Source organism: Mustelus asterias, chromosome 7 (genome assembly GCF_964213995.1).
Source record: "Mustelus asterias chromosome 7, sMusAst1.hap1.1, whole genome shotgun sequence".
NCBI lineage: Eukaryota > Metazoa > Chordata > Chondrichthyes > Carcharhiniformes > Triakidae > Mustelus > Mustelus asterias.
In genome coordinates, this window is record NC_135807.1 from 13,681,397 (window position 1) to 13,705,287 (window position 23,891).

The 23,891-nt window shown below is 41.2% G+C and overlaps 1 protein-coding gene across 10 annotated transcripts in view; it reads left to right on the forward strand.

The window, feature by feature from the left end:
• cep192 (centrosomal protein 192) overlaps positions 1-23,891 on the forward strand; it is a 164,416-nt gene that overhangs the window by 38,829 nt on the left and 101,696 nt on the right. For 6 of the 10 annotated variants that reach the window (XM_078215689.1, XM_078215687.1, XM_078215694.1 and 3 more), the window contains 10 exons: positions 34-182; positions 2,439-2,591; positions 5,981-6,128; positions 9,046-9,347; positions 9,504-9,614; positions 16,500-16,926; positions 19,539-19,688; positions 19,781-19,845; positions 22,631-22,846; positions 23,377-23,500. In XM_078215689.1, the coding sequence (XP_078071815.1) occupies positions 34-182; positions 2,439-2,591; positions 5,981-6,128; positions 9,046-9,347; positions 9,504-9,614; positions 16,500-16,926; positions 19,539-19,688; positions 19,781-19,845; positions 22,631-22,846; positions 23,377-23,500 (1,845 nt within the window). The remainder of the gene's footprint in view (positions 1-33; positions 183-2,438; positions 2,592-5,980; positions 6,129-9,045; positions 9,348-9,503; positions 9,615-16,499; positions 16,927-19,538; positions 19,689-19,780; positions 19,846-22,630; positions 22,847-23,376; positions 23,501-23,891) is intronic. The other 4 variants (XM_078215693.1, XM_078215692.1, XM_078215696.1 and 1 more) reach the window with 3 other exon arrangements.

Consider the following 23,891-nt stretch of genomic DNA (forward strand, 5'->3'; position numbering starts at 1 on the left):
GCTCAAAAATTAATAATGCTTCAATTCTAATAGATGATGAGTTTGATGCTGAGGCATTTCCGGATGATAGACTGGAAGCTTATTTCAAACAGTTGGTCCCACCAGGAATGCAGAGAGGTCACACTGAAGGACAAGAACTCCCTGAAGTTCATGCTGCACTTCAAGAAAGCAGATGGCAACAGGTAAAACCCAACAGCCCTGCCAATGCATCATATATCAATGCCTAAACTTTCTTCAACTATAACGGTATAAATAAAATTTTAATATTTTTTCATGAACTCCAGATGCAACATGACAGCTTCCTTTTATTTAGGTTTGTGTGAATCAATAGGAGCACCCATCCCAAAACAACTGCAGTTTTTTATGATTATCATTTTCCACTGCTTGTTTCTCCATCTTGGTTAATTTTTGTATGGCCCAGAATTTCCTGAATTGTGTTCATGCAGTAATTCATGCCAGTTTTTGTACCCATCTCGTAAATTTGAATTTAAACCCTAATTTGCCTGCACGGAAGCCTAAAAAGTGACAAAAAAAGGTTCAGATTCACCAGTGACATCTTGGATGTCTATTTGAAATGGCCAGACAGAAACTTAAATTACTTGTTTTAGTCTTGTCCAGCATAACATAATATACCTACTTGGTAACATTTTTACATAATTGAATATTTCTTCAAATAATCATACCTGTTAATACAGTAACTTCTTTACTGCTAGCCGTCAATAATGTGCAACTATTTACAAAGCCCAAAGTGTGAAATTTAGAACAACTGAAGTCAATTGTAGAATCAATTGAATTAGCTGAAGTCTGCCATCTCAGGTCACAAGACCTTGGGTTGAGGTCAAGAAGGATCATCCATGGGGTGTTTCTGGCTGAAGGTGATTAAACAATTCAGCTTTGCTTAACAGCTGAATCTGACTGAGCAAGCTGCAATCAAATGTAACTCTTCCGTTAGTCAGGTGGATGGCCCATTAACATTTAGAGGTTGGTAAGAATAAGATGCACACTTTTACCTGGTGTATTCTGGTGTCTGTAATTATTTTTGACCAGCGCATGAATCTCACTGCAACTCAGTTAGTTGACCATTGTATAGTAAATCTGTAATTTACATTTGTATCATATTGTTCACATCCCAAGGCAATGGCAGTCAAGGAATTAGAATTGTGACCACACTTAAATATAAGCAAACAACACTCTGGGACCTAGGTGTTAAGTGACAATAACAGGTAATCAAACCTTGTACCTGCCATTTTGAATTCGAATCAGGTCAGAAGTTGGCTAAACCTATCTCTAGTCATCATTGATCTGCAATTCATTAATCCCTGCACATTTACCTGCAAAACAGGTTGATTTTCAAGAAACTGCAATAAACATAGTTGCACAATGTTTATCCATTTTCTGGGCGACCTGAGTTGAAATGCATAAGGATTCACAATCTGAGTGGAATTAGAAGGTAATGATTGGGCTTGGTAAACATAGAAGAAGTACCTACATAGTTCATAGTTTTGTTTTCCTGATCTTATTAAAAGTGCCTTCTCTGAAATGGGAAATTTGTAATCAATATTCAAGTAGACGCAGTATTTACTCTGGCATGTTTCGGTACAACATTCCTTTTGACGTGGTGTCATGATTCCCTCCACTGCATTGTACTCTGATTCTGTAAACCTTTGGATGCAGGTGATCTGTGTGTGAGGATTCTTAATAATTCCACTCTGCGCCATAATTACTTCTATCTTGACGCACAAATTAAGATTTTGAACTAGGAATTCTAGATCCAATGTTACTGTTTTAGGTGCAGTTAACTGGTAAAATCTTGTATTTCACAATTAAATCTAAACCACTTGAGGTTTGTCATCAATGAACACCATTGTGATATCTTGGACTTGGTGCCACTGATGCAGCAAATACTTTTACAACTGCATATTCCTTTATACGATAGAGCCCAATTTGATTATTACAATGGACTAAAATTGGAGTACCATATTTCAATTAACATTGAAAAGTGTTATCACATGTCTTCTAAACCTCATGCATACTTACATAATTGAATTGCAGGATTTTCTCTGGAAATTAGCATTTTTATTTCTGTGAGAATAATGTAAAATTTTACATCATTTTCTGTCCAACTAGAGGAACTAATAGTCTTGTACACTCTACCAGAACTCTTCATAATTTAAAAAGTTTCTATTAGATTTTTTTCTTGACCCACTCTGTCATGGTGAAAATAGACTCAGTATCGTTGGGGGTCTCTTCATGACTATTGTCTTGTATGCCTGCCATTTTTTAAAATTCATTTGTGGGACATGGGCGTTGCTAGCTGGCCAGCATTTATTACACATCCCTAGTTGCCCATGCTCTCTCCAACAGTCTTATGAATCTTAAAGAATTTTTAAAAAATTAAAAAAAATAACAATTTTGAAGAATTGTTTACAATGTTGTAGGGTAATTTTCAGATGCCTCCTGTTCGACAAGCAGCCACTGGAATGGATTCTGCACCATCAAGTGGTACGGATACAGAAGATGAATTAGAGGCTGTTCAGCAACAGAGTGCTTTGCAAGGACAATTACAGTTGTCAAGTTCAACAAGGCAATTGGTATGTAAATTCTATTATAATTCTAAACAACTTACTTTCTAGATTTGTTGTGAGAGAAATTAAATAACACCATTTCAGTATGAAGCTATTGTATGTTTCAAGTTGCCAAAAAATGAATTGATAGGGATTAATCACAGTTACATTGGCTTCTGAAGATCATCACAGCATCCATTGAATTTTACACACAAGACCAGGCGTGACTCTAAATCTATAGCTTTAGAGCTTTTGAAACGTTTGGAGTCCGATAAATTATTAAAATGGGATGCAGTTATGAATTCCCAAATGTTAGGGCCAGAAATTTGGAAAAGATTTATGTATGGAAAAAGTAAATTAACCAGAGTATAGGGGAAATAAAGACGAGGTTTACTACAGAAGTTTATTCTGTCATTTGAGTAAGGATTATCTCCAAATATAAAATTTCAATGGAAAGACAGCACAGTCTCTGCCTTAAGTCTGTCTGTAATCCAAGAATTACATTCAACACAGTGAGTTGCTTGACTTTTGATTTTAGTGTTATCCTAAATTTCCATTGTACAAGTGAATGCTGCCAATGGTTTAAGTAGCAAAGCATAACTGTTCAGAAAGGACTCCGATTTGATTTTTGGTCTAGGCTGTTAAGCTCAGCAGTGGTAAACTGATGCCACATGTCCCTGAGTTTAAACGTGTGGAAAAATTACTCTGTGGGTGTGCGCGCATGTGAGAATGATGGCCACTCGAACCATAGGGCACATGTACAGCTTCACACTTTTGCGAGAAAATTGTTGAGGAAACAAATGGACATGGGAACCACTCTGTGTATCTCATAACTGTAATGTTTAAACTAAATGTAGTTTTGAATAACTTGGGTTTATCTTGCATAGTACATTTGCCCTGTCATGATTGATACATCTTAATTGTCTTCCTTGCAAGGAATTGGAGTGTAAAGAATAAGGACATATTGCTACAATTGGCTTTGGTGAGACCATAGAAACTAGAAGCAGGAGTAGGCCATTTGGCTCTTCGAGCCTGCTCCATCATTCATTTTGATCATGGCTAATCATATTCAATATCCTGATTTTTTTTTTTCTCCCCCTCCCCCCACAATATCCTTTGATCCCTTTAGCCCCGAGAGCTATGTCTAACTTCTTCTTGAAATCAGATAATGTTTTGGCTTCAACTCCTTTCTGTGTAAGTGAATTCAATACATTCGCCACCCTCTGGATGAAGAAATTTCTCCTCACTTCAGTTCTAAAAGGTTTACTCCTTATCCTCAAACTTATGACCCCAGTTCTGGACTCCCCCCACCATTGAGAACATTCTTTCTGAATCTACCCTGTCTAAACCTGTCAGAATTTTATACGTTTCTGAGATCCCTTCTCACTCTTCTAAACTCCAGTGAATGTAACCCTAACCGAATTAGTCTCTCCAAATATAACAGATCTGCCACCCCAGGAATCCGCCTGGCAAACCTTCGCTGTACTCCCTCTATAGCAAGGACATCCTTCCTCGGGTAAGGACACCAAAACGGCACATAATACTGCTGGTGCTGGCCTCACCAGCACCCTATACAATGGCAACAAAACATCCCTACCCTTATACTCAAATCCTCTTGCTATGCTGACCAACATACCATTTGTCGCCTTTACTGCCTGTTGCACCTATATACGTACTTTCAGCGAATGATGCATGACGACACCACCCTCTCTATTTACACCCGTTGAAGTAATAATCTGTCTTCCTGTTATTGCTACCAAAGTAGATAACTTCACATTTATCCACATTATACTGCATCCGCCATGCAGTTTACCCACACACTCAGTTAATGTTAAAATTTATTTATTAGTCACAAGTAAGGCTTACATTAACAGTGCAATGAAGTTGCTGTGAAATTCCCCTAGTTGCCACAGTTCGGCATCTGTTCGGGTCAATGCACCTAACCAGCACGTCTTTCAGAATGTGGGGGGAAACCAGAGCACCTGGAGGAAACCCACGCAGACACTGGGAGAATGTTCAAACTCCACACAGACAGTGACCCAAGCTGGAAATCGAACTCTGGTCCCTGGCGCTGCGAAGCGGCAGTGCTAACCACTGTGCCACCATGCCCACCCCTCCCCGGTCCAAATCACGCTGAAGCATCTCTGCATCCTCCTCACAGTTCACTCTCCCACCCAACTGTGTAACATCTGCAAATTTGGAGATAATACATTCAATTCCCTCTTCCAAATCATTAATGTATAATGTGAATAGTTGTGGTCCTAGCACAGATCCCTGTGGAACCCCACGAGTTACTGACTGCCAATCAGAAAAAGACCCATTTATGCCAACTCTTTGCTTCCTATCTGCTAACTAGCTTTCTATCCATCTAAAGCCATTACCTGCAATCCAATGTGCTTTAACTTTACATAGAGGTCCGTTTATATAAGACCTTGTCGAAAGCCTTCTGAAAATCTAAATAAACCACATCCACTGGTTCTCCTCGGTCAACTCTACAAGTTACACTAGAGACCACACCTAAAGTACTGTGAAATTTTGGTCTCCGTGTTTAAGGAAGGATATGCTCGCATTTAAGGCACAGCAAAGGTTCAAAAGGTTGGTCCTTGGGATGAGAGGGTTATCCAGTGATGAGAGGTGGAGTAAATTGGGTCTTGTATTCTCTGGAGTTTAGAAGAATGAGAAGTGATCTCATTGACATACATAGGATTCTGAAGAGTCTCAACAGGGTAGACAGAGATTGTTTCCTCCAAGTGGGGAATCTGGAACACTAGCCCAGTCTCAGGATAAGGGGCTGATCATTTAGGACTTGAAATGAGGAGAAATTACTTCCTTTTAAACGGTTATGAATCTCTGGAATTCTCCAGCCCAAAGGGTTGTGGATGCTCCATTGTTGACTATATTAAGGTTGGGATAACCGAATTGTTGGACATTCTGGAACCAAAGCATATGGGGAGAGGCAGGAAACTGGAGTTGAAGCCCAAGATCAGCCATGATCATGTTGAATGGCAGAACAGGCTTGATAGATCATAGGGACTCCACCTGCTCCTATCTCTTATGTTCTTATCACTGGAAAATTTTTCCAGCTACTCATAAAGTTGGTGATTCATGTTGGGGCATGGTTTGACAAGTACTACCAGCCTGCTTAGCCTCTTGTGTGAACCCGGATGGTAAATGGTGATGCATTATTTAAATGTGGAAGATGTTATAGGGGAGTTTAATCGTCTGCTTTCCTGGTGTCCTGACACATGAATTGCTATCTTGAAGTAGATTATCTTCATATAAAATGGGGATTGAACATGAATATGTTTCATTTATAGATTGCAATAATGTTACAAGCTGTGCATTTGCTTATTAAACAATGTAGGGACCTTCAAAACACTAATTTTCAACGTATTATCTTAATTTGTAAATTTCAGCTTGGAGAGAGCAATCATCCCAGCTTTAGGCCTGGATTGGAAGGTGGTAGTTCTGATGAATCAATTGGACCACTTGATGAACTAAATGATGTTGGATTTGAATTCAGAAGATCAGTAGAAGGCCAGGTTATCAACTCACCAGTTGTAGGTAAGCACATTACTGCGTGGAAGACTGCAACATAATCAATTTTCACGCAATTACGATACCTAGCTAAAACTCTGGGAGTGTTATTCTGACAATGTTTTGCTTTCCTTATCCCTTTCTGTTGAAAGCTGGTCCCTGGTTGTCATTCCTGTTTTAACACTCGTTTCTATAGTAGTTTCTTCGCAGTTTTTTTTTGTTGAAATTTTAAACTATTTTCTGCATTTCCTTTCTTTGCAGTGTACAGCCAACTTTTGGACTGGCTGGCTAGCCAAAGAAAGTTTTATTTTCTTCAGATGAACTCTTTAACATTTTTGAGATTCCTATTAAAAACCTGAAGCAAGGTCACAATGTTGTCAGCTGAATCTTTGAGAATTGGCATGTTTTAGAGTTATTTTTGGAAACCTTGAGCTCCAGCTGCACAAAGGAGTTTTCTATTCCAAGGACAAATTAGGATGGAAGTGTTTATTAGTAGCATTTTCTCGGGCAATTGAACTTTTTATGGTCTCACCTGGAGAGCCAGTAACAAAGCTTCTTTTGGTCCACACTGCATCTAGCATCACTCAGTGATCTGTCTGACATTTGGGTTTCGCCATGGTTTATTGTAACTGGATGACTTTCTGTTTCAGCAGATGAAGTAGTGTTTATCGTGAAACGAGTGCGAGTGTTTTTTCCGTGTATTTTGCCCTCAGATACTGGCGTACTAATTAAAGGGGTAGAGTTTGCCTTTTTTTTGCTGGGCACCTGCAGAGGGCTCAGATCGGAGGTTCTCAAACTCTGAGTCACCTGTAAGAGATTCACATCCTATGCTCTGTGAAATGGGGATCTGAAAAAATTTGAATGGTGACTATTCATTCTTCACGTTGCCATGGGTAGTGAGAGTGAGCAGGTGGCTGAGACTTGGGTCATCACAGGTGAATCCAATCTTGCCCCTTCCATAATGTCCACACTTGCATTAGGAAAGGTTAAGAGAGAGAAAGTCCCACAAGAGGTTAGTGTGCAAAATTAAAGCTCATGGGATTGAGGGTAATATATTGGCATGGATTGAGGATTGGTTAGCAGGTAAGAAACAGTAGGAACAAATGAGTCTTGTTTGAAGTGGCAGGCAGTGACTAGTGGGGTCCTGCAGGGATCAGTGCTTAGGTGCCAGCTAGTAGAAACCATTCTTTCTGGTTGTATCACAGCTTGATATGGTTCCTGCTCTGTCCAAAGCCGCAAGAAACTACAAAAGTTCATGAATTGTAACCCGGTCCATCACACAAACCATCCTCCCATCCATTGACTCTGTCTACACTTCCCGCTGCCTCGGCAAAGCAGCCAGTATAATCAAGCACCCTATGCACCCTGGACATACTCTCTTCCTCCATCGGGAAAGAGATACAGAAGTCTGAGGTCACGTACCAGCCAACTCAAGAACAGCTTCTTCCCTGTTGCTGTCAGACTTTTGAATGGACCTACCTTGCATTAAGTTGATCTTTCTCTACACCCTGGCTATGACTGTAACACTACATTCTGCACTCTCTCCTTTCCTTGTCTATGAACGATATGCTCTGTCTGTATAGCGTGCAAGAAACAATACTTTTCACTGTGTGCTAACACATGACAATGATAAATCAAAAGTCACAATATACATCAATGGTTTGGATGACTGAATCAAAAGTAACATTTCCAAGTTTGTTGATGACACAAAATAGGTCGTTATGTGAGGAGGATGTTAAGAGGTTTCAAGGTGGTTCAAACAAGTTGTGAGTGGGCAAATATACGGCAAATGCAGTACGTTGCAGATAAATGTGAAATTATCTACTTTGAACGGAGAAACAGAATGGTAGTGTTTTATCTGAAAGGTGATAGATTGTGAAATGTTAACACATAAAGGGACCTGGATGTCCTTGTACTCCAGTCACTGAAAGCAAGCATGCAGGCACAGCAAGCAATTAAGAAGTCAAAAGGTATGTTGGCGTTGATTTCAAGAAGACTTGAGTATAGCAGCAAAGATGTCTTACTGCAGCTGTACAGAGCCTTGTTGAGACCACACCTGGAGTATTATGTGCAGTTTTAGTCTCTTTATCTAATAAAGGATATACTTGCCATGGAGTGGGTGCAGCAAAGGTTCACTAGACTGATTCTTGGGATGACAGGATTGTCGTATGAGAAGAGATTGGGCTTGTATATACTGCAATTTGGAAGAATGAGGGAGGATCTCATTGAAACATGAAATGTGATAGGCTGGACAGAGTGGATGCAAGGAAGTTGTTTCCTCTGGCTGGGGGTCCAGAACAAGGGTTCACAGTCTCAGGATATGGTGAAGGCAATTTAGGACTGAGATGAGGGTGGTGAACCTGTGGAATTCTCTACCACAGACAGCTGAGGAGACCAAATCACTGAATAGATGCAAGAAGGAAATGGATCTCTCGACTCTAAAGGTGTTGAGGGATATGGGGAGAGTGCTGGAGTATGGTGTTGAAATAAGTGGATCAGCCATGATCACGTTTAATGGTGGAGCTGGCTCAAAGGGTTGAATAGCCTTTTTCTCCTCTTTTTTGAGATGAGGCAAATTGTTTTCACTCAGGGTCATGAGTCTTTGGAACTCTTTGAAAAGGTTGTGGAAGCGGGGTGGATAGATTCTCAGTAAGCAAGGGGATGATAGGTTACCGGAGACAGGAGAGATGCACATTTGAGGTTACTATCAGATCAGCCATGAGCTTATTAAATGATGTAGCGGGGCTGAATGGCCTGCTTCTTTGTTCATCTGCAACTTAACTGTTTTAAATCATAAAACTAATATACAAAGTAATGAGTAGCAGTTTAGGCATTTTTGGTACTCAACTTACTGATCCACTACTTATCTTATTTTGTGTAAACTATTAGTGCTTGTACATGAATTTACACTTGGCACAACTACTACAACTATGTAATTTTACAGGTGATGGAGGCGGTGGAGGAGATGGTAGCAGTGGAAATGAAGAAGATGGAAATACCGGTATGTCAGCTATTCCTTCTAATTCTACAACCTACGATGATCGGTGGGGATGTGAAATAGTGGACAGAAATATAGCTGGAGAAGAGGATGACAATGAGAGTGCAGCAAATGTTCCCTCTAATACTGCAACATATGATGATTTGCGAAGCCTCCGAATAGTAGATAGGAATATTGCTGGACAAGATCAAGTACAAAGTGCAGCTCCATTACAAGGAAATAGCGAGTTTATTGCTGATCAGAATGCGGTAAGAAAGTAAATAAAACCAGTTTACAGTTTTCCATTTCACTTTTCAACCAAATGAACTCTATACTGCATCCATAGATTTGAGTTGCTGCGATGATTAAATTTGCATAATTGTGGAATGCAATTTATTTATGCACTGCTTCCAATACATTTTTAGACAGAGGGTCGTTTAGGCCCAATAGGAAATGGAAAAGTCATTACTGGTATTCCTGGAGCAGCTCTTAATTTATCCTCCAGAAGGAGTTCGACTCATTGCCAGGAAGCTTCAGTAAGTGAAGTTCATTGAAAGATAATGATTGCTATAATGTTTAAATCACTTTTTAATTTCTACTGATCTGTTGTAACATCAATATCTGACTTCAAGAAGTGTTGACTTGTGGTCAATCTCTAAGATAGAAATGGAGTGAGAGAATTATGCAAGATGGAAATAGTGGGAATGAGGGCTTTGGGCAGACTCTCCTGGTGGGCGTCCTGGAGTGAGAGAGAGTGTTTCATAGCATTATATCTCCGGTAAAGATCCTTCCTCATGTGAGGATTTGTATTAAGCATTTGCTGAGCGCTGTTTTGAGTTTGAGTTTGCTGCCTTGCAGAAGTCATTCCCTATGTAGTCCCTTGTACAGCTAATGAGGAAACCCTTGAGCATAAAACAGTAGCTGCAGGCTGGGTTTTGACAGCACACATTCTTACATTCATGGCTTGGTGCCTCTGCTTTTTTTTGTTTCTGGAATCTGTGCTGCGATTACTACCTACCTCTACAATCGCCTGGTGTCATCGAGGCAACCAGATGCGTGTCAGACACCACACCTCCAACATCAAAAATAGGAGCAAGAGTAAACCATGCAGCCCCTCGAGTCTACTCTGCCATTCATATAGAACATAGAACATTACAGCGCAGTACAGGCCCTTCGGCCCTCGATGTTGCGCCGACCAGTGAAACCAATCTAAAGCCCCTCTAATCTACACTATTCCAATATCATCCATATGTTTATCCAATAACCATTTGAATGCTCTTAATGTTGACGAGTCCACTACTGCTGCAGGCAGGGCATTCCACGCCCTTACTACTCTCTGAGTAAAGAACCTACCTCTAACATCTGTCCTATATCTCTCGTCCCTCAATTTAAAGCTATGTCCCCTCGTGTTAGCCATCACCATCCGAGGAAAAAGGCTCTCACTATCCACCCTATCTAATCCTCTGATCATCTTGTATGCCTCTATTAAGTCACCTCTTAACCTTCTTCTCTCTAACGAAAACAACCTCAAGTCCCTCAGCCTTTCCTCATACGATTTTCCCACCATACCAGGCAACATCCTGGTAAATCTCCTCTGCACCCTTTCCAACACTTCCACATCTTTCCTAGAATGCGGCGACCAGAACTGTACACAATACCCCAAGTGCGGCCGCACCAGAGTTTTGTACAGCTGCAACATGACCTCCTGGCTCTGAAACTCAATCCCTCTACCAATAAAAGCTAACACACCGTACGCCTTCTTAACAACCCTATGAACCTGGGTGCCAACTTTCAGGGATCTATGCACATGGGACACCCAGATCCCTCTGTTCATCCACACTACCAAGTATCTTACCATTAGCCCAGTACTCTGTATTCAGTATGATCATGGCTGATGGGCTCAAGCACCATTTTCCTGCTCGATCCCCATAACCCATAATTCCCTGAAAGACCAAAAATCTGTCTATGCCAGCCTTAAATGTACTCAACAATGGAGCATCCGTGATTCTCTAGGATAGAAAGTTTCAAAGATTCTTGATCCGTTGAGTGAAGTGATTTCACCTTATCACAATCCTAAATAATCAGCCCCTTATCCTGAGACTGTGCCCCTTGTTTTAGATTGTCCAACCAGAGCAAACAATCTCTCGGCACCCACCCTATCAAGCAAGCCTTTTCAGAATCTTGTATGTTTTAATGCGATCATCTTTCATTCTTCCAAACTCAAATTTAAACCTAATTTACCCAGCCTCTTATCAGAGGGCAATTCTTTCATCCCAGGGATCAATTTACTGTACCACCTCCTCTGCACGTATATCTTTAAATGCGGAGGGCAAAACTGTACATTGTATTCCAGTTGTGGTTTTACCAAAATCCTATACAATTGCAGTAAACTGCTTCACCCTTAAACACAGATTCCCTTGTAATAAAGGCCATGCCATTTGCCTCCCTAATTGTTTGCTGTACTTGCATGCTAGTTTTGTGTTCCTTGTATGAGCACAACTAAGTCTCTTTGGCCATCAACACTTGCAAGTTTCTCACCTTTGTTGTAAAAAAAAATCTGTTTTTCTACTCTTGCAATCACCCCCCCCCCCCCCTCCTCACCCCCTACTAAATTATACTCTCACTCCCACCTTGTTGCTCACCCATATCTCTTTCCAGTCATTCTCTGTCCTCCCCACAACTTTCTTTTCCACCTAGCCTGGTTTCGTCAGCAAATTTAAATAAGTTATTCTCTTAAATAAGTTATTTCCAAGGGCTGAAATGGTTGCTACGAGAGGACACAGGTTTAAGGTGCTGGGGGGTAGGTACAGAGGAGATGTCAGGGGTAAGTTTTTCACTCAGAGGGTGGTGGGTGAGTGGAATCGGCTGACGTCGGTGGTGGTGGAGGCAAACTCGTTGGGGTCTTTTAAGAGACTTCTGGATGAGTACATGGGATTTAATGGGATTGAGGGCTATAGATAGGCCTAGAGGTAGGGATATGATCAGCGCAACTTGTGGGCCGAAGGGCCTGTTTGTGCTGTGGCTTTCTATGTTCTATGTCTCTGTCATTAATATAGCTTGTAGCTGAGGACCCGGTTCTGACCTTTGCGGCACTCCTCTATTCTGTGCCTGCTAATATGAAAAAAACTCTGTTTATGCCTACTCTGCTATCTATCTGTTAGCCAATCCTCTGTCCATGTTAATATGTACCCCCAACTCCATGAGGCCTGTAGTTCACTGTTTTCTCTCTCACTCCTTTCTTAAAAAGCAGTGTGACATTTGCCAGCTTCCAATTGAATGCAACCATTCCCATTAGTGAAGTGGTGAAGCCACTTCGATAGTAACTGATGTTTACCCACGCTGTGGTTAGGAGAATGGTGGTATTTCTCTTGCATATCTTTATGGAAAGTTGCACTGCTCATGACATTTGCAAAAACAAAAGCTATCTCTCGTACCATGTTGTTATTGCTGAACAGCCTCCAGATTGAATTCATTACCATCCTCATAGTCCCACAATTCTTAAAATAGTAGTTTTATTCTAATGCGCAGGCTTTCACTTGCACCATTTTATTCTTAATGCTTCTAACATTCGAGGAAAGGCACCTAACTTTGTTTTTGACTCTTGTCTTGGACCTTTAGCTTTTAAGTTTACAATTTCCTGGTTGTTTCTTTCGTTCTCTAAGACGTACTTCCAAGTTCTGCTTTCCTACAGTTACATTCGGACCATTTTTATGTCTAGTTTTGATTCTATCTGCTATTAGCAAATCTCCATCTTCCTAATTAGAAGCACTCCATCTTTAATGAAGTAACCAGATTTACCCTAAAACAATCTGTTATTTACAAAGTTAATACCATTTAACTTACCCAGTAAGTCAGCTGCGACATCTTCTATGATTCAAATCATTGGTTCATTAACCCAAATTTTTCCTCTAAATTTATTTTGGAGCCCTTATTCTTCAGTTCCTGTTAATTACCTAAACATATTTATACTCCTCTCCTGCATCATTTATTCCTGCATCAGTTGGAGGGGAGGTTTGAGGGAGGCTGGCCTGGACACATTCGGGGGGCTAGTGGTTGGGCCATGGGGGGGTCCGATATTGACGCATGCGCAGTGGCCTGTTCAGCGTTATGCTGCCGTCCTCTCCAGTGGGAGATTGTCCATAGTTATTTATTGAGCAGTGATAATTAACATCTATAGAATGATCAGCAGGATTTCCAGGAGACGGACAAAGGGGCAGCAGTCAGGCTCTGAATCATGTGGTGATGAGACAGTGCTGTTGAGGGTGGTATGATCATTGATGGGGAGGTCGGTATGGAGGGTGAGGCTGATTGAGTTGGACAAGCAAGGAAACAAATGGGTTTAGAACATAGAACATAGAACATTACAGCGCAGAACAGGCCCTTCGGCCCACGATGTTGCACCGACCAGTTAAAAAAAAAAACTGTGACCCTCCAACCTAAACCAATTTCTTTTCGTCCATGAACCTATCTACGGATCTCTTAAACGCCCCCAAACTAGGCGCATTTACTACTGATGCTGGCAGGGCATTCCAATCCCTCACCACCCTCTGGGTAAAGAACCTACCCCTGACATCGGTTCTATAACTACCCCCCCTCAATTTAAAGCCATGCCCCCTCGTGCTGGATTTCTCCATCAGAGGAAAAAGGCTATCACTATCCACCCTATCTAAACCTCTAATCATCTTATATGTTTCAATAAGATCCCCTCTTAGCCGCCGCCTTTCCAGCGAAAACAATCCCAAATCCCTCAGCCTCTCCTCATAGGATCTCCCCTCCATACCAGGCAACATCCTGGTAAACCTCCTCTGCACCCTCTCCAAAGCCTCCACATCCTTCCTGTAATGTGGGGACCAGAAGTGCACACAGTACTCCAAGTGCGGCCGCACCAGAGTTGTGTACAGTTGCAACATAACGCTACGACTCCTAAATTCAATCCCCCTACCAATAAACGCCAAGACACCATATGCCTTCTTAACAACCTTATCTACTTGATTCCCAACTTTCAGGGATCTATGCACACATACACCTAGATCCCTCTGCTCCTCCACACTATTCAAAGTCCTCCCGTTAGCCCTATACTCAACACATCTGTTATTCCTACCAAAGTGAATTACCTCACACTTCTCCGCATTAAACTCCATCCGCCACCTCTCGGCCCAACTTTGCAACCTGTCTAAGTCTTCCTGCAAACTACGACACCCTTCCTCACTGTCTACCACACCACCGACTTTGGTGTCATCAGCAAATTTGCTAATCCACCCAACTATACCCTCATCCAGATCATTAATAAATATTACAAACAGCAGTGGCCCCAAAACAGATCCCTGAGGTACACCACTTGTAACCGCACTCCATGATGAATATTTACTATCAACCACCACCCTCTGTTTCCTATCCGCTAGCCAATTCCTGATCCAATTTTCTAGATCACCCCCAATCCCATACATCTGCATTTTCTGCAGAAGCCTACCATGGTGAACCTTATCAAACGCCTTACTAAAATCCATATATACCATGTCCACTGCCTTGCCCCCATCCACCTCCTTGGTCACTTTCTCAAAAAACTCAATAAGGTTAGTAAGGCACGACCTACCTGCCACAAAACCATGCTGACTATCACCTATCAATTCATTACTCTCCAAATAACTATAAATTCTATCCCTTATAATTTTTTCCAACATCTTGCCGACAACAGAAGTGAGACTCACCGGTCTATAATTCCCGGGGAAGTCTCTGTTCCCCTTCTTAAACAATGGGACAACATTCGCTAACCTCCAATCTTCTGGTACTATACCAGAGGCCAACGACGACCTGAAGATCAGAGCCAGAGGCTCTGCAATCACTTCTCTTGCCTCCCAGAGAATCCTTGGATAAATCCCATCCGGACCAGGGGATTTATCTATTTTCAGACCCTCCAGAATATCCTGCACATCCTCCTTATCAACTGTAATACTGTCTATTCTACTCCCTTGCAACCCAGTGTCCTCCTCAGCTATATTCATGTCCCCTTGCGTGAACACCGAAGAGAAATATTGGTTCAATGCTTCACCAATCTCCTCCGGTTCCACACATAACTTCCCTCTGCCATCTATAACTGGCCCTAAACTTGCCCTAACCAACCTTCTGTTCTTGACATACCTATAGAACGCCTTAGGATTCTCTTTAACCCTATCCGCCAAAGTCTTCTCATGTCCCCTTTTAGCCCTTCTAAGCTCGCTCTTCAACTCCCTCTTAGCCAATCTAAAGCTTTCTAGTGCACTACCCGAGTGCTCACGTCTCATCCGAACATAAGCCTCCTTTTTCTTTTTAACCAACAAAGAAACTTTTTTGGTGCACCACGGTTCCCTAGCCCTACCAATTCCTCCTTGCCTGACAGGGACATACCTATCACAGACTCGCAGTAGCTGCTCCTTGAAAAAACTCCACATGTCGGACGTTCCCAGTCCCTGTAATCTCCTAGTCCAACCTATGTTTCCTAATTCTCTCCTAATAGCCTCATAATTACCCTTCCCCCAGCTAAAACCACTGGCCCGAGGTTCATGCCTATCCCTTTCCATCACTAAGGTGAACGTAACCGAATTGTGGTCACTATCACCAAAATGCACACCAACTTCCAAGTCTAGCACCTGGTCTGGCTCATTTCCCAGCACCAGATCCAATATAGCCTCACCTCTAGTTGGCCTGTCTACATACTGAGTCAAAAAACCTTCCTGCACGCTTTGAACAAAAACTGACCCCTCTAACGAGCTAGAGCTATAACAATTCCAGTCAATATTAGTCAAGTTAAAATCCCCCATAATTTTAAAAAACATGGTTTTAAGTTAGAACATGGGTTGTATTAGTCTGCAGAATTAAAATTCTAATGAACTATTGCTGTTTAGAATTGATGACATCTTCCAGACTTCACTCATGTTTCCTATGAAGCTAAATGTACTGGCACCTGCATATCACTCCAATAGTTGGATGTAGAGTCCAATTTTTAAAAAAATTATTGTGTTATCGCAACCTCTGAAAAGTACATTCCCTGTTAAGATTTTAAGTCCTGAATAATTGTTTTGCTGTGAATTTGAGAGTTAGAACTCAATAAAGGCTGCAAAGTAATTTCACAAAGAAATTTCCAATTTCACTTGGAGAGCTGGTACACATTACAACAGCCTGGAATGGTTCCAACCCAGTCAGGAGAAGCAGTAGTGCAGTGGGCTAAAGAATTGCCACCCAGTTCTGTAAAATGCTCACAGGAAGCCAGTACCATTGCTTGATTATTTTGAGAAAATATGGTTTATTTCTAATTAGCTAACTCATTTAGCTAAAAACGTTGTGCATGCAATAGCATTGTTTTATTTCAGATGACTTTTATAATAGTATAGTTTTAAAGATGAAGCCATAGGTAGCCTAAATTTATTTCTCTTTTGGTTCCACAGAATGCAGTAAATCCCAGTGTGAATGAAATGAAGCTGGATTCTGTATATTTTCGCTCTGTGGGTGGCAATACTACCACAGATGATCAGTTACTTTCTACTGTTCAAGGCTCCCCTTTTCGTCTCTCTCAGATCACCTGCTCACCTCGTGGCAATGGCGACTTGGCTCTTAGAGGTGGACCTTGTGGAGACACGACAATAGGCCAGACAGCAGTTACAGGAAGTGATAGTGATGCTGATCTGACCTTAAACGCTGATCTGACCTTAAATGCTGATTCAGGCCCACCTCTGGCTGCTGCCTACTTGTCACCTGTGTATCCAGATGAAAGTGCAGTTGAGACATGTCAGGACTCTTCAAAAACCGCTCAGTTTCATAAGCAACAGAAAGCTGAATGGAGCACTGGGTGCTCCCAATGGGATAACGGAGAAGGTATCTTCTTACAGTTACTAATTCTAGACTACATAGTCATGTTGGCTGAGATTGAAGGTGCTAGGTATTTTGCAGCTGATTTTTGTTTGTGATTTTTAAGGGGTTATTTAACGAAATTATTAATTACAGTTGGCTTTAATATTCTGCAGCTTTTTATCATTAGAAAGAAGCAATGGTCCTATTTGACTGCTGGTAACACTTGAGGCCGCAGCACTCCTGCACACATGAACATTGTGTTCTTTAGCTGCCATCAACTTGTAAAAGTGGAATACTGAGCCACACATCCACGATATAACTTTGAATTGATAACATCAAGCAAGCACATGCATTTTGATATTTCTCGCTCTTCCTTGCTATGTCTTGTGTCCGTACGACTTCATGTAGAGAAGTGCATTCAGTTTTTGTGCCAGTACATCTATCTGAAGAGGTGTTGCTCTCAGAGAAGAGTATGGTTGAAAGAGTTAAATGAGGGTGGCTTGTACGAACTTGCTTTGTATTCCATTGAGTTTAGAAAATTGAGGCTGATCACAAGTGGCCTAAAATGCCTCTGCTATTTGTATCTGTGGGGTGACATGGTGGCACAGTGGTTAGCAGTGCCAGGGACCCGGGTTCATTTCTGGGTTTGGGTGACTGTCTGTGTGGAGTTTTCACATTGTCCCCCTGTCTGCGTGGGTTTCCTCCATTTTCTCCCAAAGTCCCATCTTTGGACTTTGGGAGAAAAAGTCCCAGAGTCTTTTGATTGGCCATGCCAAAATTGGCCCTTAGTCGCCCCAGATGTATAAGTTAGGAGGATTAGTGGGGTAAATAGGGCAGCACGGTGACACAGTGGTTAGCATTGCTGACTCACAGCACCAGGGTCCCGGGTTTGAATCCCAGCTTGGTTCACTGTCTGTGTGGAGTTTGCACATTCTCCCCGTGTCTGCGTGGGTTTCCTCTGGGTGCTCCGCTTTCCTCCCACAGTCCAAAGATGTGTGGGTTAGGTGGATTGGCTATGCTAAATTGCCCCTTAGTGTCAGGAGAACTAGCTGGCATAAATGCATGAGGTCATGGGGACAGGGCCTGGGTGGGATTGTGGTCGGTGCAGATTTGATGGGCCGAATGTTGGCCTCCTGCACTGTATGATTGTTAAATATTTGGCTCACCGCGATGAGGGGGGACTTGGGAGGATGCTCTGTTGGAGAGTTGGTGTGGACTCAACGGTCCGAATGGCCTTCTCCTGCACTGTAGGGATTTATGATCCCTTCCCTTTGGCACCAAATGACCCTTCTTTCCAGAATTTCCTTCATCTTAATTTTGATTTCTCTAGATTTTCTTTTGTTCCCTTGTGTCCTCTCTCAACTCACCTTGGCCCTATTCCTCCTCCTTGTAACCTATTCCCACAAAACTGCTAACCATTTACTTCCTTTCCAGGCCCCTATGCCAGCTGATACTGTAATTAATAAAATCTCCTTGGGTACTGTTCCTCTCCCTTTTCAAAACAACCTCATTCTCTCAAAATTAATAGAAAAACCTGTAACTTGCTGCCCTTGCAAACCATTTCCCCGTCTCAAAGTCCCATTTTCTCTAAGTTCTTGCATTATGACGTCTGGCAAATGTCTTCCTATCTTTCCCACAACTCTCAAGTTTGAATGTCCACAATCCAGTTTCTGGTCACTTAACATCACCGAAATGGCTCTACTCACAATCACAACTGACATTGATTGTGACCATATACAAAGAACAATACAGCACAGGAACAGGCCCTTCAGCCCTCCAATAAACGTTCCCAGTGTGTCTGCCTCCACCACCTTGCCCGGCAGCGCATTCCTGCGTGAACGTCACCACCGATCTGGGAAAAAGATTCTCACCGTTCACCCTACCTATGCCTTTCATAATTTTATACACCTCTATTAGGTCACCCCTCATCCTCCGTCTTTCCAGTGAGAACAACCCCAGTTTACCCAATCTCTCCTCATAACTAAGCCCTTCCATACCAGGCAACATCCTGGTAACCTCCTCTGCACTCTCTCTAAAGCCTCCACGTCTTTCCGGTAGTGTGGCGACCAGAACTGGGCACAGTATTCCAAATGCGGCCGAACCAACCTTCTATACGGTATACTCCCTTGACTTCTCTGCAGTCTTGTAAGTGATCTATCACAGCATCCTCCTCCAACACCATCTTTGTCAAATTGGGACCTCCCTCACTTGATTTCATGCTCATTCCCCTCTCCCATGTACTGTATTCATTGGAGCCACCCTCCAAGATCCATCCCTGGCCACCACCTGCTTCTGCATGTTGCTTCTCAATGACAACACCTGAAGAAGCGTCCAATATGTCATATAGCTAGCTTCTGTGCACTAAATTTAATGGGGGAAAATCTTCTGATCAAAATCCAGGGACTAAATGTGCATGTATGTTGATGTCAGATGAGGGCAGTATCTGTCTCAACTTTGATATTTGAGAGTCAAAGAAACTGCCTTTATTCATAGGAACTTCAAATGTGGAGTGGGTGCAGTAAAAGAAGGTTGCTGATACTTTGGAACTATGGTTCATATCTTCATGAAAGGAGATGGAGAAATTGGACATAAAAGACTTCTGTTAAGTGTGTACCCAAAATATTTTCCTTTTGCAGGAGAGTGGCCTAGTGTGATTTACCAAAATGAAGAAGGGAACTGGGTGACAGATTTGGCTTACTATTATTCATTGGATAAAGAACAGGATCAGTTCAATCTGCCAACTAATCTAACCAATAGTCTTCATGAAGAAGAATTCATAACTGGCAGTAAGATTTTTGCTATTCCATAACATTTCGACATAAAAAGCTTTGAGAAAGTATTTCCTTAATGTTTTGCTGACTCCTAATGCTTTTCATAGGCAAAGCTGCTGCACTGATTGAAGAAGATCAAGAGGAGTTTGAGGAAGAACACCGGTTTATTCAGGTTTGAGAGAAAATTACTCTGTTCATTCTAATGCACTTCAATGAAAACTTATCTAGATTAAGGTAAATGTGAATGCCTCTGAAGGTCTAGGGAATTGGGGCTTAGCTCAGAAATAGGGAGCCTGGAATTTCTAGAGTAAGAACTGTAGAAAAGGCTGACAGAAAATACAGTATTTATTTCTGAACCTGGTTGAGAATTCCTGAAGAAAAAGTTAAAAATGGAAGCAAAAGTGTAAACAACAGCAGATAAATCAGTTTTGCTAACTTGGGACAGAAATCGAGGATTCTGCAGCAATTTTTCACAACACTTTTATAATACACAAGACAAATTTACACTCGTACAGTGATTTGAGAATTCATAAAGCTCCACCATTCATCTGGCAGTTAGATGCTCAAGAGACTATCCAACAATGACAGTGTTAAATAGGGCACACTAATGAATTGATTTAAAAAAGTTCCTTAAGGCAATATTTCTATGTTATACATCGATACAGTGGCATAGTGGTTAACACTGCTGCCTCACAACGCCAGGGACCCAGGTTCGATTCCCAGCTTGGATCACTGTTTGTGTGGAGTCTGCACTTTCTCCCCATGTCTGCGTGGGTTTCCTCCAGGTGCTCCGGTTTCCCGCACAGTCTGAAAGACGTGCTGGTTAGGTACATTGGCTAAATTCTCCCTCAGTGTATACGAACAAGCGCCAGATTGTGGCGACTAGGGGATTTTCACAGTAACTTCATTGCAGTGTTAATGTAAGCCTACTTGTGACTAATAAATAAATAGAGCTCTCTCTTTTATTCTCCTGACCATTTGCATTCAACTTTATTAAATTGTAAAGGAATAAGTGAATAATAACCGTATACATAATATGTCTAAGCCGAAATTGCTGCTCAATGCAATTTAAAACATGTTGTGATGCTGCAGTGGTGCCCAGCTGATGGAATAGTGTATCATGCTATAACACTGCCAATCTTGCTTGCATTGAATTATACCTTTCCCTCAGCGTTTCAAGAATGCCTGGTTGTGGAGCAGGTGATTTTGTAATCTTGCATTATATTTCATATTATTGACTTTTCTCTTCAGTGCACATGAAGAATGCAGTTTTTGGATGTCACTCCAGAAGTTGCCTGATGTTGTGGGTGGGAGGGAAATCAGAATGCCTACACCAGCAAAAGTAGTGGCCAAATATAGCCAGAAGGTAGGGTAGGCTTATGATTAGAACATTGAAATTCACCATCTTTGGAGGTATCTGGCTAACTTTGCAATGAGGCTTCTACAAAATGCTAGCACTAGATAAACCGTGATTTGGAAAAAAGGAGACTGATAACTCCCACAACCAATAAACAGCCAAGCAGAATGTAAATAACTTGCTGTTAAATTTACAAAACCTCCAATCAGATGGATATTTGTATATTTGAGCTTGGGGCCTTTTAATCTCCCAAGTAATAGGCCAGTGACCAATGAATAATTGTTACAATGATTTGAGTTGAATTGGGGCATAGCTTCTTGAAGTAACACTTTGTTTTAAGTCTCTTACAGACCTTAGCAACATTTAAGAAGCCAACAACAAGCTAAATCTTGGACGAAATGTTACATTTTTTATCATCAATTTAACTATTCTATAGTTGTCTAGCTCCTAATTAGTTGTTGATTCAGATACAATTTTGCACCATTCCCACCAAATCAGAAACTTGTGAGCAATTGTACATGAGGATGTCTGGTTCACATCTTGTCTTCAGCCTTTCAGGATTTTCTGTAAGCTTTGAGCCAAATTTTCATTGACTGGTTGTAACAGCTGTGCAATAACACCTTTAAATTATCATGTCGGCCAGACATGAATTTCAATAAAAGATTACAAAATATAAAATCCTTTGATTTGTAGTAAGATATCTCTGACCAGTTTGTTTGTGATGGTTACTTCTGGATATAAATCAAGTATATTTTCATTTTAACTGAAACTGTAGCTGTAATTGTAAGTATTTGATTTATTATTGTCACCTGTATTGGTATACGGTGAAAAGTATTGTTTCTTGCACGCTATACAGACAAAGCATACCGTACATAGAGAAGGAAAGGAGAGGGTGCAAAATGTAGTGTTAGGATCATAGCTAGGGTGTAGAGAAAGATCAACTTAATGCAAGGTAGGTCCATTCAAAAGTCTGGCAGCAGGGAAGAAGCTGTTCTTGAGTTGGTTGGTACTCAGACTTGTATCTTTTTCCCGACGGAAGATGTCCAGGATGCGTAGGGTCCTTGATTTATGCTGGCTGCTTTTCCGAGGCAGAATCAATGGATGGGAGGCTGGGTTTGCGTGATGGACTGGACTTTGTTCACAACCCTTTGTACTTTTTTGTGGTCTTTGGTATACAAATGAATTAAATTAATTATTTAAGATTGCAATTTTAAAATAAATTTGGATTGACAATTGCCTATTGAAATAAATTGAAATAATGCACTATGATGTGATGAAAAAAATACTTTTGCTAACTACATTAAATGTGAACCTATATATGTTTTTTCCAAACAGCTACTAAGGTATATTGTACATCCCTCTCGTCAGCACAATCTCCCTAACAATTTGAGCATTTTAACTTCAATTGTATTGACCAGTCCACGAACAAAAGGAAGAGAAATGGCACTAAAAGAGAAAATTCAATTAATTGAACTGTGAAGCGAGCAATTATTTCTTCTGCTTGGCATCCATTAACATGATTAGAGGCTGTATGTACAATTGACTATCATACTGAGACTCGAGGTTTGTAATTTGTACTGTCTTCTCACCTTCTACACAGGAGGATAAAATGGATGTGACATTTCCAAATGAATCATGTGGAAGTGATTCATGGCAGCTGCCAGCTAATAGCTGCTTGATATTGAGAGCATCACAGGCAGGATCTGACTTTATGCAAAGCAGTCAGAGTTATGTCCGCCTCACTCTGGGAGAGTTCTTTGGAGAGAGATCAGAGGCTCTTGGATGTCTTGGAGAACATAAGCGTGGCATAAAACGGGTTAGTTCAAGGTTGGAATAGATGTGTATATATTTTAAATATTAAGAACGACTACCTCAGTTTCTAATTGAATTCCTGTTTCACTTTTCTAAGTTATGCGGCACGGTGGCACAGTGGTTAGCACTGCTGCCTCATAGCGCTAGGGACCCGGGTTTAATTCCCGGCTTGGGTCACTGTCTGTGCAGAGTCTGACATTCTCCGGATGCACCAGTTTCCTCCCACACTCCGAAAGACATACTGGCTAGGTGCATCGGCCATGCTAAATTCTCCCTTAGTGTACCCGAACAGGCACTAGAATGTGACGACTAGGGAATTTTCACAGTAACTTCATTGCAGTGTTAATGTAAGCCTACTTGTGACAGTAATAAATAAATTTTAAGTAAAATCTTAATCCATTCTCCTTGTACTATTTGGGTAACGAAGAAAAGACCCTCCAAAGAAATTGTTTAAAACTAGAAATGTACAATTAAACTTCTGTTTATGTATTTTGCTTTATTGGTAATAATTCACACTATTCCTAAATCTGTTAGCCTTCATTTGGATATTTCATAAAGTCACCAGAACACCGAGCACCTGTTCCTTTATTCGAACCTAATTTGTCACAAGCCCTCCATGAAACCAGTGAGCTTTGCAATGATGACACCCTTCATTCAGGTAAAGTAAAACTATACAATATTTTTGCATGTTGAGTATTCTTTAATAAATGTGTAAGTGACCAAAATGAAATTTTTGATAAAATGAATAAGTAGGAAATAATGTTTCCATTGGTAGGTGGGTCACTGACCGAAGGACTATTTAAGATGATTGGGAAGCGAGGAAGAGGGTAGATGAGGATATTTTAATTTAAAAACCTGGAATGCACTGCCTGAAAGGTGAAAAAGTTTGAATAATAACTTTCAAAAAGGAATTGTAAAAATATTTCAAAAGGAAAAATGTGCATGCAAATTGGAAAAGAGCAGTGGAATGGCTCTCTTGTAGAGTTGGCACAGGCCAAATGATCACCTTCTACGTTAAGATTTTATTACTAAGGTACAATTCATATTTG